At 30.1% G+C, this 16,577-nt stretch overlaps 2 protein-coding genes across 3 annotated transcripts; both read right to left on the minus strand.

Annotated features, from left to right (window-relative positions):
* Window positions 1-4,011: 4,011 nt before the first annotated feature.
* Window positions 4,012-5,535, minus strand: LOC125849996 (protein SRG1-like). Its single transcript, XM_049529926.1, has 2 exons — window positions 5,254-5,535; window positions 4,012-4,263 (listed from the first exon to the last, which is right to left on the minus strand). Exons 1-2 carry the CDS (start codon window positions 5,533-5,535, stop codon window positions 4,012-4,014), a joined length of 534 nt encoding a protein of 177 aa, XP_049385883.1.
* A 2,927-nt stretch (window positions 5,536-8,462) lies between these two features.
* Window positions 8,463-15,228, minus strand: LOC125849988 (protein SRG1-like). 2 transcript variants are annotated; one of them, XM_049529920.1, is made up of 4 exons: window positions 14,946-15,228; window positions 10,437-10,681; window positions 10,030-10,354; window positions 8,463-8,934 (listed from the first exon to the last, which is right to left on the minus strand). In XM_049529920.1, the coding sequence occupies exons 1-4, from the start codon at window positions 15,186-15,188 to the stop codon at window positions 8,668-8,670; spliced, it is 1,080 nt and encodes a 359-aa protein (XP_049385877.1). In that variant the 5' UTR covers window positions 15,189-15,228; the 3' UTR covers window positions 8,463-8,667. The 2 variants fall into 2 exon arrangements, with proteins under 2 accessions (XP_049385877.1, XP_049385878.1); XM_049529921.1 differs by lacking the exon at window positions 10,437-10,681 and adding an exon at window positions 10,901-11,145.
* Window positions 15,229-16,577: the final 1,349 nt, after the last annotated feature.

Consider the following 16,577-nt stretch of genomic DNA (forward strand, 5'->3'; position numbering starts at 1 on the left):
GTATGTAGAGAGACGATTGAAGAGTACGCGGATGAAATAAAAACGCTAAGCATGAAAGTATTGGAAATGTTGGGTAAAGCTTTGGGGATTGATGAAAAAGAAGTGAAGAGTATTTTTGAAGAAGGAATGCAATCAATGAGGATGAATTACTATCCACCATGTCCACAACCTGACAAAGTGATGGGAATTACTTCTCATTCAGATGCAACAGGCTTTACAATACTTCTTCAAGTCAATGAAACTCAAGGTCTTCAAATTAGAAAAGATGGAATTTGGATTCCCATTGAACCACTCCCTAATGCCTTCATAGTCAATGTTGAAGATGCTTTTGAGGTACTTCCTTCATCATCTTCTCTTAATATTTATTAAGTAGTACAATATTATTTTTACCTAATCAAATTAAAGGGGCGGGACCTACTAAATAATTAGTTTGAAAACTTTTTAAAAAGAATTAATTGCAAAAGTAGGAAAAATTTAATCAGTGTTTTCTTGATTTAGTAAGGTGGACAACTAATATATGACAACTATTTTTAGTACAGAAAATGGCCAAAAATACTCTTGTACTATTCGAAAAAGATTTAAAAATACCCATCATCCACCTATAGGGTTAAGAATACCCTCAGTCAACCTTTTTGGTCCACTATTACCCTTTAAACTAACAATCTTATATTTTTTAATTATTATAATTATTAATTATTATGTGACGTCTTTTTATCCAGTTAATTTTCAACCCACCAAACTTTCTTCTACCCCACCCGACCATATGTCACCCCTTAACCGAAACCCAATTTCAATTTTTTATTGAAGTTGAAAGATTCAAGTTGGATTTGTACATATTTGTAAGCACAACTTTAACTTCTTTCTCCAACTTCTGCTTCACTGTCTATTTTTTCCTCTTTACCAGTTGTGTCACAAACTCAGAAAACATCTCAAGAATAAAATGACCTACTTAGAAGAGAAAAGACTTCAAAAATCAACGTTCCCATCTTGAATCTTTCAACTTCAATAAAATGTTGCATCGAAAATCTCATTATTTTGGGTGAAATTGATCTTGATATCGCTTAATAAGAAAAGGAGAAGAAGAAAAATAAGATATTAGGTTTAGGGGGAGAAGAGATGATTCAATTTTATTTTTTTAAATTTTTGATGGATCTTTTAATTGGGTTTGGGTCAAGGGGTTACATATGGGTCGGGTGGGGTAGGAGAAAGTTTGGTTCGTTGGAAATTAACTTTATCCAATAAAAAGATGCCACATTATTTATAATAATAATAATTAAAAAAATATAAGACTGTTAGTTTAAAGGGTAATATTGGACAAAAAAGGTTGACTAAGGGATATTTTTAACCCTATAGGTGGATGAGGGGTATTTTTAAACCTTTTCGAATAGTACATGAGTATTTTTGGCCCTTTTCCGTTTTAAGTAAGATAATCAACTAATATGAAACGGAGGAAATATATATTAACAGATCAAATGAGTTATATATACTAACGCAAACTCATAAGTTTAAATCTTGTATCTTTCATAATTTTATGGGAAAAGGTTCAAATATGATATTGAACTTTGAAAAAAAAATTAGGCTCATCTATGCCATTTCCATTTGATAAAAGGTTCATCCATGCTATTATTTGTTAGCTGAAAATAATTTTGATTTTACGAAATTATTTTTTTAAAGGTGGTCAATTACGATTCAACTACATTATTAATTACATCATTTTTTTAAAAGAGAAAAGACTCAAGTATAATCATCTATGCCATTCGTAAAATGTTTTGGCTCTTCTATGCCATTTCAGTTAACCTATTAAATAATGACATAGATGAACATTTTCTTAAATATAAATGGCATAAATGAGTCAAACTTTTAACGAATAATATAAATGAACCTTTTTTCAAAGTTCAATTACATATTGAGATTTTTCCCTAATTTCATTTATCAACAAGAGAATGACTGTAGCAAGTGTTGCAGAGTTATTACTAGCTTGCTTATATATTGTATAATTGTGTTAGGTGATTTAATTAATGGTCATATGAAGATACAAAAACATGTACATAACAAGGTAATTTATCGATTTTGATATAGTTAACGTTTGGTGCTAAGTTTTCAAATATTCTTGGCAAATCATATTTGGGTGAAGTTTCACCATGTGTTTGGCCTCAAATTTTCTAAAAAATATTTGACTATTTCAAAAAATTTTATTTATACCATAATTTCTAAAAATTATTTAAAATACCCATAAATTTATATCATCATTTTATAATAAATATGTTCCGTTAAAAAAATAAAAATATAATGTAATTGATAACAATCAACAATAACAAATAACAATATATGCAAGACAATAGATTAATCGTATATTCAAACTTGTCACTGATTCAATTATAATTAGAACTCATTAAACCCAAATTGTTCTTCTTCTTTTTTTAATTCTATCACTCAAATTAGAACTCAAACTTTTCTGGAGGAGATAGTAGCAATTATTAGTTGGAATTACTAAATAATGGATATTTTTATAAAATATAAAAGTTTGGGATAATTTTTGAATTTTTTAAAATTTCCAAATATTAGAACATGACCCAAATACTAATTTTCTCTAGTATATGCAAACTCGGAATACTTGTCAAATATAATTGCCAAGTTATATGACCAAACACTACTTTCCAAATTTTCTCAAATTTTCCCAAATATTCTTGGGGCTAAATAAGTCCTAGTCATTTGGGACTTCTTATTTTCATTTTATTTTGGTGTGTAGTCAACTAAGTAGCACTGTTTTTATTTTGTTATTTATTATTTATGATTAAAGGATAATTCATCAGATTTAATTTGGTTTATTTTTTAATAAAACTAAAACTAATTCATGATACAGAAATAAAAAAATGTAAATTAAATCTAATTGTGAAATAGTAGTATTTCCTCTGTTTCAAAAAGAAAGTCCTAGTTTGACTTGGAATGAGATTTAAGAAAAGAAAGAAGACTTTTTAATTTTTGTAGTTCTAAATTCAAGTTATATCAAATGTACCAAAATGTCCTTTAATCTTGTGGTCTTAAACATGCCACGTGAAAAATTGAAGTTAAAGTGTTGCTAAAAAAAGAAATAGGTCATTCCTTTTTAAACATACTAAAAAAGGAAATTTAGTCATTCTTTTTTAAACAGAGAGAGTAATAGATTTGCAACTGTATGTGACAACAATTTTTTTGTTGTGGGTCATATATAAAGTGGACAGCTTTATCTGATCGAACGTCAGGATACAAAAGTCTTGATACTATCTAGACTAGACAGAGATTGCCCGTGCAGAGCACGCGCTCAACTTTGTGTCTTTCAATGTCGTTTTTCTTGTATATGCAAGAGATTTTACTTTTTCCGTTTTATTATTTAAATCCTCTTGACTTTACATATCTTTTAAGAAAGCTTTAGCTGCAAACATATTTTCTTAAACTAAAGTTTTATTATTTGATATTAAGATAGAAAAAGAAAGATATAATAAAATTCTCTTAATTTTATAAATTATACAAATAAATTGGAATAACTATTTTTATTATGAAGGACAATTACTATGAAATGGATGAAGTACACTTTATCGAGAGATTAATAAATGAAACACACTACTCTTGTATATCCATTAACATTTTGAGTTGTAAAAAGTTCACAAAATAAAAAGAGGAAAAATGTCATCCAACAAACAATGATGATAGTGTCTTTCGGTAATCATTGAGTAATTTGGACCTAACAAAGAAATAATAAAAATTTGATTGGCAATTGATCAACAAATAAACATTTTAGTGTCATGATATTAACTATGAACACATATCAATTTGAATAAGAATTTGAATATGTATTCAGATTCAAATATTTAAATCTTAATGCACATCATATTTATTCGAAATGTCATGATATTAACTATGAACACATATCAATGTTATTTATTTCTGTTTTAATCCTTTTTCATTCATATCAAAGGATTTACTTACGTACGTACCATTAATACAACTACTAATTAATTCCTTGAATCATCTTCATTGGTGATTAATTCTCATGGCTTCCACATATGATTTCCCAACAAGTGCACGGTTGAGATATCCTCTATAAAATTCAGTGGCTCCCATTGGTTTGAATTTTGGTGGATTATGAGCTGTAACAAGGCTACTTGCTGGACCTAATATAACATCCAATCTTGAACTCTGAAATGTTGCAACTGAAATCCTTTCTTTTTCTGAGCTCACCATTGATCTATGCTCTATACTTTTGTAAATTCCATTTGAGAAAATCTGGTCCAAAAAAAAAAAAAGAAATATATATAAGAACGGGGCTACAAAGTCAAGTCAGGGTCGGGATGAAAGTTTGGGTCAGAGTCAGGTTATGAATCTCGCATCAAGGTAGGGGTAATGCTTTGAGTCAAAGTCAGGTCTCGAATCTCGGATTAGGGTCTAGGTCATCTCAAGTCAGGGTCGAGTCTTGGATTTTGGGTCCAAGTTGAGTCTCTAGTTAGTGTCTGGTCTAGGATCTCGTGTCCAGGGTTGGGGTTGGGTCTCAGTCAAACTTTGGTCCCAAGTCTTGGGTTAGGGTCAAGGTTATCATGAGTAGAGGTCGCGTCTCGGGTTTTAGGCCAAAGTCGAGTCTAGGGACTCGAGAAAAGTTAGGTCTTAAGTCCTAAGTTGGGTTTAGAGTCTTATGTCTTGAGTTAGGGTTAATGTTAGGTCTCGAGTCTTAGGTTGGGGTTGGTTTTGAGATCTCCTATCTTGGGTCGGGTTAGTTCTTGAGTCCAAAGTTAGGGTTGGATCTCCTATTTCTAGTCAAATTGAGGGTCGATCTTAGGGCTTGAGTCCTAGATCAAAATCGAGTCTCGATTCGGGTCTAAGGTTAGGGTTGGGGTCAGGTCCTCAGCTAGAATTTGAGACTCGAGTCTCAAATTCTTAGTCAAAGTTGGGTCTTGGATCGGGGGTCGAATATCAGGTATCAAGTTAGGGTCGAGTCTCTGATCTAAGGTTTAGAGTGACGGGTTGAAGTCGAGGGTTGAGTCTCATGTCTTGGGTTTCTTAGTCAAGGTCAGGTCAGATCTTGGATCTCAAGTTTCCAAATGTGTATCTATTCAAAATTCAATATTCAATCAAATATGAATCAAGGTCAGGTCAGATCTTGGATCTCAAGTTTCCAAATGTGTATCTATTCAAAATTCAATATTCAATCAAATATGATCACGCAAATTAAAACTATAGAGAAAAGAATAATAGATAAAGAGAAGAGAATGAGGGAAATACCTCAAAAGTATCTCCAATATTGACTATGAAGGCGTTAGGGAGGGGTAAAATGGGAATCCAAATTTCATCCTTTTTAACTTGAAGACCTTGAGTTTCATTGACTTGAAGAAGGATTGTTAAGGCAGAGGGATCAGAATGAGGGCAAAGTCCCATCACTTTGTCTGGTTGTGGACATGGTGGATAGTAATTCATCCTCATTGATTGCATCCCTTCTTCAAAAAGACTCTTCACTTCTTTTTCTTTAATCCCCAAAGCTTTACCCAACATTTCCAAAACTTTCATGCTTAGATCCTTTATTTCTTCCGTGTACTCTTCAATCGTCTCTCTACATAATAAGTTATTCTCTTACTTATTTTCTAGTGTTTAATATAGAAGGGCGTGANATCATCACGTACATATCGCGATGGAATCGTCACGAGTTTGTTCTTGGCCAGCTCCTGGACAGAAGGAACTTCCTTGTAATTAACTTCTAGTTCTCCCATTTATGTTTAAGGGCTTAATTCTATGGCAAGATAATGTTGATATATATAATAATAATTCTGCGATCACTTGTGTCCACATTAACATTCTATGATAATTTCTCAATTTGATTATTATAGAAAGATCTAACTATTGAATAATTGCGTGTGAGGGTTAACAAAACCTAATTAGCTTGTGAAACTTGTGCAAAACTGGCCTCTATATCAATTAGGGGGCAAAATTAGTACTCCTTCCGTTCCTTTTTGAAACTTATGTTCTAAAATAAGTGATGCATGTTTATGTGGTTATAAATTATTTTATTAAGGATAAAATGAAAATTTTAAAGTTAAATTGTTACTAAATATAGAAATATGTCATTTTATTGGTACGGATTGAAAAGAAAAGTAAGTCACAGTTATGCAAACAAATTAAAATAAAGAAAGTAATAATTTATAAGGACCACCATTATATTATATTGTATAACCATCCATCAATAATAAATGTCACCACCCAAATTGCGTATAAACCAACCACACGCAAATTAGACTATCGTTGAAAATATATTTATTTTAAAAAGGATTTCTTGTAGCCAATGTTTGACATTTATGTAATGACTATTCACATGTGATGGCAATGTTATCACATCATGTAATCACATATTAGTACTCATCTCTTTTTCAAATGCTTCATTAAAGTCATAATTGAGGTTCTATTTTGTATTTAAATAAAACACGGTTAAATTGTATACAAAAGTCAAAATTTAGGTTAGGTTATACCCAAAATAAACAGTTTCTTTTTTTATTCAAAAGCTAAAGATTTAATGCTACTGTGTAATCGTGGCATGTCAATTAATTCATTATGTAAAAAAACATTATTTTTCTATTGAAATTTTTCATTGAAAAATATTCAATAGTAACGGTTACCCTCGCCACTCGTTAAAAAATCATATGATATATTTGAGGTATTTTTTTTTAGTATATATATGTATAAAGTTTAAATTTTTTAATTAAACATAAAATTAGATATTGACTTAATAATTTTGAAATTCCAATCATATATACCATGTTATGTATAGTACAAGGCCTAATTTTGGACAAAGTATTTTTGGAAAATCATTTGCCACAGGGACCATGTTATGTATAGTACAAGGCCTAATTTTCCACCACAATCAATTAATGTTATGCCGATAAGCTTGTACGTTACTACTGAAAACACATGTCATCTATATGTGATGACTACACTTTTTGGCTGTGAATCAATGGAATATTTAATAGGCAGTGGCAGATCTAGAATTTTATGGTTATGGGTGCTTTGAAAGTGGAGTCAAAAATATAAAAAAGACATGTTCACGATGAGATTCAAACTCAGGATCAACAACACTACAAGAGCCTTAAGTACCCACCTAGGAGCTAATGGACTAATTAGACCAATTGTTCATTGAGTGCTCTGTGTTAAGTTTATATAAATCCTTCTTATTTTGTACGCATATATATATATATCGAGATAAGGTTAAGGGTTGTTCGAGCATCCGGAGGACTCTATGTGGATCCCCCACTGTGATCAAGAGCAGTGGCGGAGCCAGGATTTTCAATAAGGGGGTTCAAAATCCGAAGGAGTAAACATATGAACTAGTCGAAGGGGGTTCAACATCTATTATATACATCTAAAAAATTATGTTAACCATATATATATAGTAATATTTTCCGCCGAAGGGAGTTCGGATGAACCCCCTAAAGACATGCTAGCTCCTCCCCTGATCAAGAGTCTGGACACAAAGGTCTTGATACTATCTTGAATTCTTGATGTGAAACTTCGAAAATGGCTATTATGAATAGAAATTTCGGAGCTCCAATGTGGGCTTTAAACACCGTATGGGAAACAAAAAAAATAGAAATCTCATTCATGAACTTAAATGACGTGCAACTTTCTTTTGTTTTCTAAATTTAGAAATTATAATGATGACAGGTAATTTGTAGATTAGTGCTGGAGAAAACAACGTGAATACTATATTATCTTATCTCCTTATGTATTTGATTGCGTAATAAATTTAGAAAGCATAAAATCAGCTACCTCTTAGGGTGTGTTTGGTATGAAGGAAAATATTTTTCGGAAAATGTTTTTCAATTTTCTCATTTTTGGTTGGGTTAAATGTTTTGGAAAATGTTTTCCAAATCAACTCAGTTTCCTCAAATTTAAGGAAAATGTCTTCCCTTCAAAACTTAAGGAAAATGTCTTCCCTTCAAAACTTTGATAATTCGCACTTAAAAAAGTATTTTGGAGAAAAAATCGCCATATATTTATTGAAACTTCACAAAATAATTTAACCAGTAATTATTAAATAAGATGCATCATCCTCAATCACATCCACAATCATCATATAATTTTTTACATATTCAAATGTTTAAAAGTACAAACAGTCTTAATTTTTAGTAGTAAAATCTTAATACAACATCTTAGTAAGAATTCAGATCATATATTCAAATTGAGATAGCTAAATCTTTATACATATGTTAATATATTAATCCTTTCATAATCAAAGGATTTACTTACCATTCATACAANNACTCAGTTTCCTCAAATTTAAGGAAAATGTCTTCCCTTCAAAACTTAAGGAAAATATCTCCCCTTCAAAACTTTGATAATTCGCACTTAAAAGTATTTTGGAGAAAAAATCGCCATATATTTATTGAAACTTCAGAAAATAATTTAACCAGTAATTATTAAATAAGATGCATCATCCTCAATCGACATCCACAATCATCATATAATTTTTTACATATTCAAATGTTTAAAAGTACAAACAGTCTTAATTTTTAGTAGTAAAATCTTAATACAACATCTTAGTAAGAATTCAGATCATATATTCAAATTGAGATAGCTAAATCTTTATACATATGTTAATATATTAATCCTTTCATAATCAAAGGATTTACTTACCATTCATACAAATACGAATTAATTCTTTAGATCATCTTCATTGGTGATTCTCATGGTGTCGACATATGATTTCCCAACAAGTTCACGGGTGAAAAATCCTTTATAATATTCACTGACTCCGATTTTTTTGAACTTCGGTGGATTATGAACAGTAGCAAGGCTACTTGATGGACCTAATATACCATCCAATCTTGGACTCTGAAATGTTGCTACTGAAATCCTTTCTTTTTCTGAGCTCACCACTGATCTATGCTCTATACTTTTGTATACTCCATTTGAGAAAATCTGCTCCAAAAAAAATAAAAAAGAATAAATAGTATATTATAAAGAAGAAGATAAATAAATAGAAGTATATTATAAAGAAGAAGATAAGAGCGGGGCTACAAGTAGGGGTGTCAAATATGAAATATGGCCTACAAAATATTTAAGGATGGGGCACAAGATAGTTTTATATTGGGCTAATTTTAGACCAATTCAGTATAACTCATTATGAAAGTGATCTTCAATTTAGCTCAATATTAGCTTACTTATAGCTTATTTCTATGATTTACTTTAATTTGAATTTACGGTTTAAGATTTAGTTTGATAAATACAAGCAAGGATTCGAGTCTCACAACTTTAGTCCCAAGTCAAGGTCAGGGTCAAAACCCAGGTCTCAGGTTCTATGTCAAAGTTGGACTGAGTTTCGGGTTTTGGGTCAAAGTACGATCTCGAAACCCAAGTCAAGATCAGATTTATGGTTCGAGGTCAAGTCGCGGGTCAGGTCCCACGCCCTTTTTAGCTAGGGCTCGATATTGAGTCGGGGTCAGATCTCGAGTCAAGGTCAAATACAGGTCTCAGGTCATGGTCGGATCTCAGGTGTCGAGTTAGGGTGGAGTCTCAGGTTCAGTGTCTTGAGTCTCGGATCGAGGTTGAGGATTATGAGGCTCACGTCTTGGGTTTCTAGTCAAGGTTGGGTTGAGGTCAGTATAAAGCTCAGATACCATAAAAAGACTGAATATGTGTTGAAAAACGATAATCAATGAAGGCAAAAAGATATTAAATAAAGTTAAAAAGCAAATAATAAGACTCCTAAACAAACTGAACGACTAATGTATAACTAATGTAGACTCCTAAATAAGTATGAACTACTAAAACACTAATACCACTAAACTACTAACTAATGTCTGAACTGACTTGTGATGCTCTAATAGTCAGGTCTTGGATCTTAGGTTGGGGTTGTGAGTCGGACCCTAAGACTCAATTCTTGATGGATGGTATTATGTGATATCTCCCAGTGACGAAAGGTCGTAGTCAAATATCACCACATAAATTAAAATGATTGCAAATATAATATTGTACTACTTAATAAATATTAAGAGAAGATGATGAAGGAAGTACCTCAAAAGCATCTCCAACATTGACTATGAAGGCATTAGGGATTGGTTCAATGGGAATCCAAATTCCATCTTTTCTAATTTGAAGACCTTGAGTTTCATTGACTTGAAGAAGTATTGTAAGGCCTGTTGCATCTGAATGAGGAGTAATTCCCATCACTTTGTCAGGTTGTGGACATGGTGGATAGTAATTCATCCTCATTGATTGCATTCCTTCTTCAAAAAGACTCTTCACTTCTTTTTCATCAATCCCCAAAGCTTTACCCAATATTTCCAATACTTTCATGCTTAGCTTTTTTATTTCATCCGCATACTCTTCAATCGTCTCTCTACATATGCATTAATAAGTGATTTTCTTACTTATTTTCTAGTGTTTCATACAAAAAAGCGCAAACAATATTAATAGCGTACCTAAGTGAAAGATAAAGCTTGGAAAATATAGGCTTCCGCAAATATGTCGGTGCGGTCTTCAAGTAAAAGAGATCAGCCCAGTCAAGCTTTTGTTCATCAGAGACAACGAACAACTGTCCAAATCCATCTGTATCTCCTGACGATTGTTCAAACTTCTTCTTCTCTTCTAATGGAAGATCGAAGAACTTTTGAGTTTCATGTTTCATCTTCTCCACCACTAAACAACTAACTCCATGATTAATTAACTGCAAATGTAATTGAGCTTGTTATTACTACTTCAGTTGCGCACGGAGTTTAAGAACATATGAAAAGTTTTGTTATGTTTGTAGTCTGAAATAAGTCATAATATGTTTAAGTAGTTATAATTATCTACGGTAAAATTAATNNTACGCATTAATAAGTGATTTTCTTACTTATTTTCTAGTGTTTCATACAAAAAAGCACAAACAATATTAATAGCGTACCTAAGTGAAAGATAAAGCTTGGAAAATATAGGCTTCCCCAAATATGTCGGTGCGGTCTTCAAGTAAAAGAGATCAGCCCAGTCAAGCTTTTGTTCATCAGAGACAACGAACAACTGTCCAAATCCATCTGTATCTCCTGACGATTGTTCAAACTTCTTCTTCTCTTCTAATGGAAGATCGAAGAACTTTTGAGTTTCATGTTTCATCTTCTCCACCACTAAACAACTAACTCCATGATTAATTAACTGCAAATGTAGTTGAGCTTGTTATTACTACTTCAGTTGCGCATGGAGTTTAAGAACATATGAAAAGTTTTGTTATGTTTGTACTCTGAAATAAGTCATAATATGTTTAAGTAGTTAAAATTATCTACGGTAAAATTAATATTTTGAATTTAAATTGTTACTAAATATAAAAAAGAATTGTCATTCTTTTTTAAACGAGATAATTGTCAAAAATACATCTTAAACTATCACTTTTTTTGAGTTTCATGCCTAAATAGCTAAACAATTGGGAGTGTAATATACTCTCTTTCATTTGCAAAACTTTGTCACATGAATAAAATATTTCATCTTGACAAAAATTAAATAGGTCATTAATATTAATTAAAAGTTAAAGATTAAAGTATTACTATCCAAAAAAACCTTTTTTTAAAAAAATAAATATTTTTTAAAAGATAAAAGTTAGAATGTTTTTCTCACCCCCATCCCCACCCCCGACAATCCCCTCCCCCATCCTTTTATTCTTTTAATTTCTTTTATAAAATATTTTGAAAAAATTCAGACTTCACCCTCTCCCCCACTCCTTCCAAAAAAAAATTGATATTATTTTTTTAATGTTGTCCATGATTTTTTAAAATAAAAGAGAAAGTGTAATACACACACCATGATAAATAAGAGTATAATAAAAGAGAGATGTGTTTCTCAAACTACTAAGTGATAACTTACGTATGAAACTCACATTTTCAATAATTTAGGTATAGAACTAAAAATAGATAAGTTTAACCGTTTTTGACACTTATTTCTTTTTAAACGGACTGAAAAAAATTGTATCATAAAAATTGGGGCAAAGTAAATATATGATACAACCTATATATGGTCCGTTTTGGCCCGACCCCGGATTACTTCAAGGCCAAAGGGCTTTACTGTTTTTGAACCAAACAATCTTGAAAACTAATATTATATTAAAGTATATGATAATTTTATGGGCAAAAAACTTAAGTATACAATTTAAGTACCTTAATTACTACTATATAGCAATAGTTTTCTTTTCTGTCTATATAGCAATAGTTTTTTTTTTTCAAAACTAGAATTTAGTATTTAAAAAAAAAAGGGAAGCGTAGAATTAATCAACCATGATTTTCTTATATTCCCTGATTTTCTCCAATTCTTTTACCTTCCACCATTTACTCAAATTTGTTATATATTTTCTCCCATAAAAAATGGGTTTTTTTAACAAAAATAAAAATCTCCTTCTACTCCCGACAGTTCAAACATACCAACAATTTTCCAGTTCTAATTCAACACAATGGACGATGGGACGCATCAGGTATTTGTGATAAATCACGATTGAATCAGTGTTTTTCTACGTGATTATTTTAATTATTTTATTTAATATATTTGAATTATTTTTTTTCATAATCGTTATCTTATAATCTATTATGTTGGATATATGTTTTTTGTTAAAGCTGAATTAAGGTCGTTTATCAATCACTTTTATAGATTGGATTTGGGTATATTGAGTGGTGTGTTATTTTTTGGTATTAATCCGTTGCTTTAATTTGTAGGGTTTTGTTATTTAGTATAAAATTCATATTGTATGATTCTGCTTTGGTAAATGGTTTGGTGGAACGATGGTTTTGTGGTTTAGTATATAGTAAATTTTATTAATATTTTTGGTAGATTATTAGGTGCACATGGTGTGATGATTTGGTGTAATTGTTATTCTGTATTATGTTTGTATAAACACCATAAGTCATAGATTTTTTGTGTGAGTGTTAGCTATTAGGTTGCATAGAAAAATAAGCTTTGATGATTAATATTGGGTAAATAATTTGGTGTTAATGATGGTATATTTAAATACATTTATTAAACGTTAGATTCAATGAATTTTTTTTGGTCTAACATTAAGTGTAATGGATCGGTGCACTTGAATATCTTTTAGTCCATACATAAACACCATATTTTGAGAATTTCTTTTTGTATGTGATTTGATGTAATTAGTATCTTTTAGGCCTTACATAAACACAATAATTTGAAAATTTCTTTTGGTGTGTGATCTGATGTAACTGGTATCTTTAGACCTTATATAAACACAAACTTTCAAGCTAATATTTTGGTACATCTATTGTTTTTTGGTAAATGATTTGATGAAAATGATGGTGTAGTAAGCTAATTTAGTCATCAACCATTCTGTGTACCAGCATGATTACCATTTTGTATACCAACATGTTTGCCTTTTTGTATACCAACATGTTTGCCTTGCGAAAGCACTTGGGATATTCCATCGCATGTTTTGGAAGAGGTAATGTTACCTCTAATTGCAAGAAAGCAACCAGGCAGACCACCAATTAATGATCGTAAGAAGGGATTCAACAAGAAAAATGCAAGAGAAGTAAAGTCATTTGTAGTAAATGTGGTACACTCGAGCATAACAGGAAGACTTGCCCCAAATTTGTGGATCACGCTTAACAATAGTGTGTTGTTTTTATTTTATTTTTACTTAAAACATTATGTAGTTGAAACTTTTAGTTATTGGTTTATTGAATGATATAACATTTCCGATTGAGAGTTTTTGAACTTAAGTTGTCTTTTTATGCACAAATTTATATATGTAAATGGTTATGAACTAATTGTAAATTTTAATAAATGAAAACAACTGTTATTTCTATAATATTTGGTGTAGTATTCAAAAGTTATTATCTATTACATGATATTGGTGTAATTATCGTTGTAAGGTTGGTGCATTCATATTATATTTAAAGAAGAACTAAAGGTAAATGATAACAAACCTATTGAAAATTGATGAACTTATGAGATAAAATAATGGTGAATCCAAAATTAATTTAATATGCTATGTAATTTTTTTTTTTTTGAGAAGCTCAGTAATAACCATTAATTGGTGAGATAAAATAACTAAATTTTATACATGATTATCATGCCCCCAAAAATAGGTACAAAATCCCCAAAAAAAAAGGAAAAACTAAAATAAATAAATAATTAAAATTGAAAATTAAGAGAAAAGACTAGAATTAATAAATAGTATTATTATGGTTGAAAAGTCAAAAAGTAAATAATAACTCTATCAATTTCATAAATTTAGCACGTCACTCCCAAAAATAGGAAATAAATCGGATGCTAAAATATACAAAAAAAAAATTGAAAATTCATTATATGGGCAAATTTTTTTTATATAAAACGGTATAATTATGATTGAAAAAGCAAAAAAGCAAACAATAATTATCAATACTATAAGTTTAGCACATAATCCCCAAAAATAGTAAATAAATCGTATACTAAAATATATATAAAAAACGAAAATTGAAGATATGGGTAAAAAAAATAATATAAAAGAGTAAAATTATGGTTGGAAAACCAAAAAGTAAACAATACTTATCAATCCCATAATTTTAGCACATAACCCCCAAAAAAGGAAATAAATTGAATATTAAAATACATATTTTTTTTAAATCGAAAATTAAATATTATGTCATGTTTGTAATTAAAAACTTAGTTTTGTAAATAAAAAGGAGTATATACATATATTGTTAATTAAGATCTTAAATAGTATATTCTTGTAATTTTTCCAATTATAAATTATATTATGGTGGGGTTTAATTTCTAGTCAAAAGAGAGAAATTTTAATTCATGATGGCAGGGGGAATTACATAANATTAAACTAAAGCATACACAAGCACTTCCAATTGAAAAAAGTTATTATTTTTTGTTTTGTATCATATGAGTCACTTGATCTTTGCTATTCTATTATTGATCTATTTAGTTGACGTACCTTTAAGCAATAAACTTGTTAATAATAAAATATGTACCTGAAAGAAACCCCAATCTTTGGCTGCAAAGTGCAACTTATTAAGCTCAAGATTCATGGAGTCATGATCGTTAGAGTTGATCAATCGTTGCATATCAATTACTGGAACTTGCTTATAATTTGATGTTGCAATTGAACGGTCTTGATCATCACGTACGTATCGCGATGGAATCGTCACGAGTTTCTTCTTGGCCAGTTCCTGGACAGAAGGAACTTCCATGTACTTAACTTCTATTTCTCCCATATTTGTTTAACTGCTTAATTCTATGGCGTTCCAATATTGAATAATTCTATGGCGTTCTAATATTGAATAATTCTATGGCGTTCCAATATTGAATAATTTGATATTATATTAACTCTACCATCCCTTTCCTTTCACGTGTGTCCACAACTATTTTACGATGGTGTCTCAATTTCATTATAATTATTGTGTGTGAGGTCAATAAAATTCAGTATAATAATTGGTGGGCAAAATAGGACAAATAAAGACCATAAAGCAGATCTAGATACCACCAGAAGCATACTATATATGGTTATATCCTTGTTATATTATATCCTTGTTATATCATCAATAACGTGGGATAATTTAAACAGTTTCAATTTGTTTGTCTTATTATTATTTTTTTTTAATTTAATCTATTTAAAAAAGAATGTACAATTTTTTAATATTAATTTTTCATATGACATATTTAAAATTATAAAATTCGAAAGTCTTTTTTTATCTTCTTAATTATGTGACAAGTCAAAATCATACCACCATTATATAAGTTACTAGAAACTTATAAGGACCACCGTTATATAACCATTCATATGCAGATGTCGTCATGTCGCTACCCGAATTGCATATAAATGAACTACACGCAAACTAAACTATATACACGGAGTAATTTACAAATTAAGGCAAAACAGGAAATAAGGAGTAAGAAAACAAAAATAAATGTTTAATAAAAAATGTCATGCCTAACCAGTATGTATGTGTGTACATATATATATATATATATTTTATATTCTCTAATTATACACAAAATTAGAGGTCGACTTAATAATTTAGAGTCTATTTGAGGGTGAAGCTTCCAACATGATATTCTTTAAAATATTTTTTTGATATATATTATTAGATTAATTTAGTATCTTTATTGAATTAATTATATTTATTAATGTTAAATAAAGAAAACTTTTACATATTTAAATGTTTTAAAAAATAAACAGTCTTAATTTTTAGTAGTCCAATCTTAATACAATATCTTACCTAACGTCTTAAGAATTCAAATGTATATTCAAATTCAGATTCCTAAATCTTTATACATATGTTAATATCAATCATTTGATCATAATCAAAGGATTTACTTACATAGGTACCATTAATACAAGTACTAATTAATATTTTGAATCATCTTCTCAGGTGATTCTCATGGTGTCCATATATGATTTTCCTACAAGTTCATGGTTAAAAAATCCTTTATAATATTCAGTGACTCCCATTTTTTCGAATCTTGGTGGATTTTGAGCTGTAACAAGTTGTGGCGGAGCCAACTTACACTCAGGGGTACATCTGAACTCTTTTTGATAGAAAAATTATATTATTTATACATGGTTAGAATAATTTCTTAGATATATAGTAGATGTCGAGCCT

This window comes from Solanum stenotomum, unplaced genomic scaffold (genome assembly GCF_019186545.1).
Source record: "Solanum stenotomum isolate F172 unplaced genomic scaffold, ASM1918654v1 scaffold12477, whole genome shotgun sequence".
NCBI lineage: Eukaryota > Viridiplantae > Streptophyta > Magnoliopsida > Solanales > Solanaceae > Solanum > Solanum stenotomum.

What these genes read in the sequence shown, in the direction of transcription:
- LOC125849996 (XM_049529926.1), bottom strand. Translation starts at nt 5,535, where the DNA reads ATGAAAGTTTTGGAAATGTTGGGTAAAGCTTTGGGGATTAAAGAAAAA. An exon ending in ATATTGGAGATACTTTTGAG is followed by an intron (nt 4,264 to 5,253) that starts GTATTTCCCTCA and finishes TTTTTGGACCAG; the next exon opens with ATTTTCTCAAATGGAATTTA.
- LOC125849988 (XM_049529920.1), bottom strand. Translation starts at nt 15,188, where the DNA reads ATGGGAGAAATAGAAGTTAAGTACATGGAAGTTCCTTCTGTCCAGGAA. An exon ending in AAGATTGGGGTTTCTTTCAG is followed by an intron (nt 10,682 to 14,945) that starts GTACATATTTTA and finishes TTACATTTGCAG; the next exon opens with TTAATTAATCATGGAGTTAG. An exon ending in ATGTTGGAGATGCTTTTGAG is followed by an intron (nt 8,935 to 10,029) that starts GTACTTCCTTCA and finishes TTTTTGGAGCAG; the next exon opens with ATTTTCTCAAATGGAGTATA.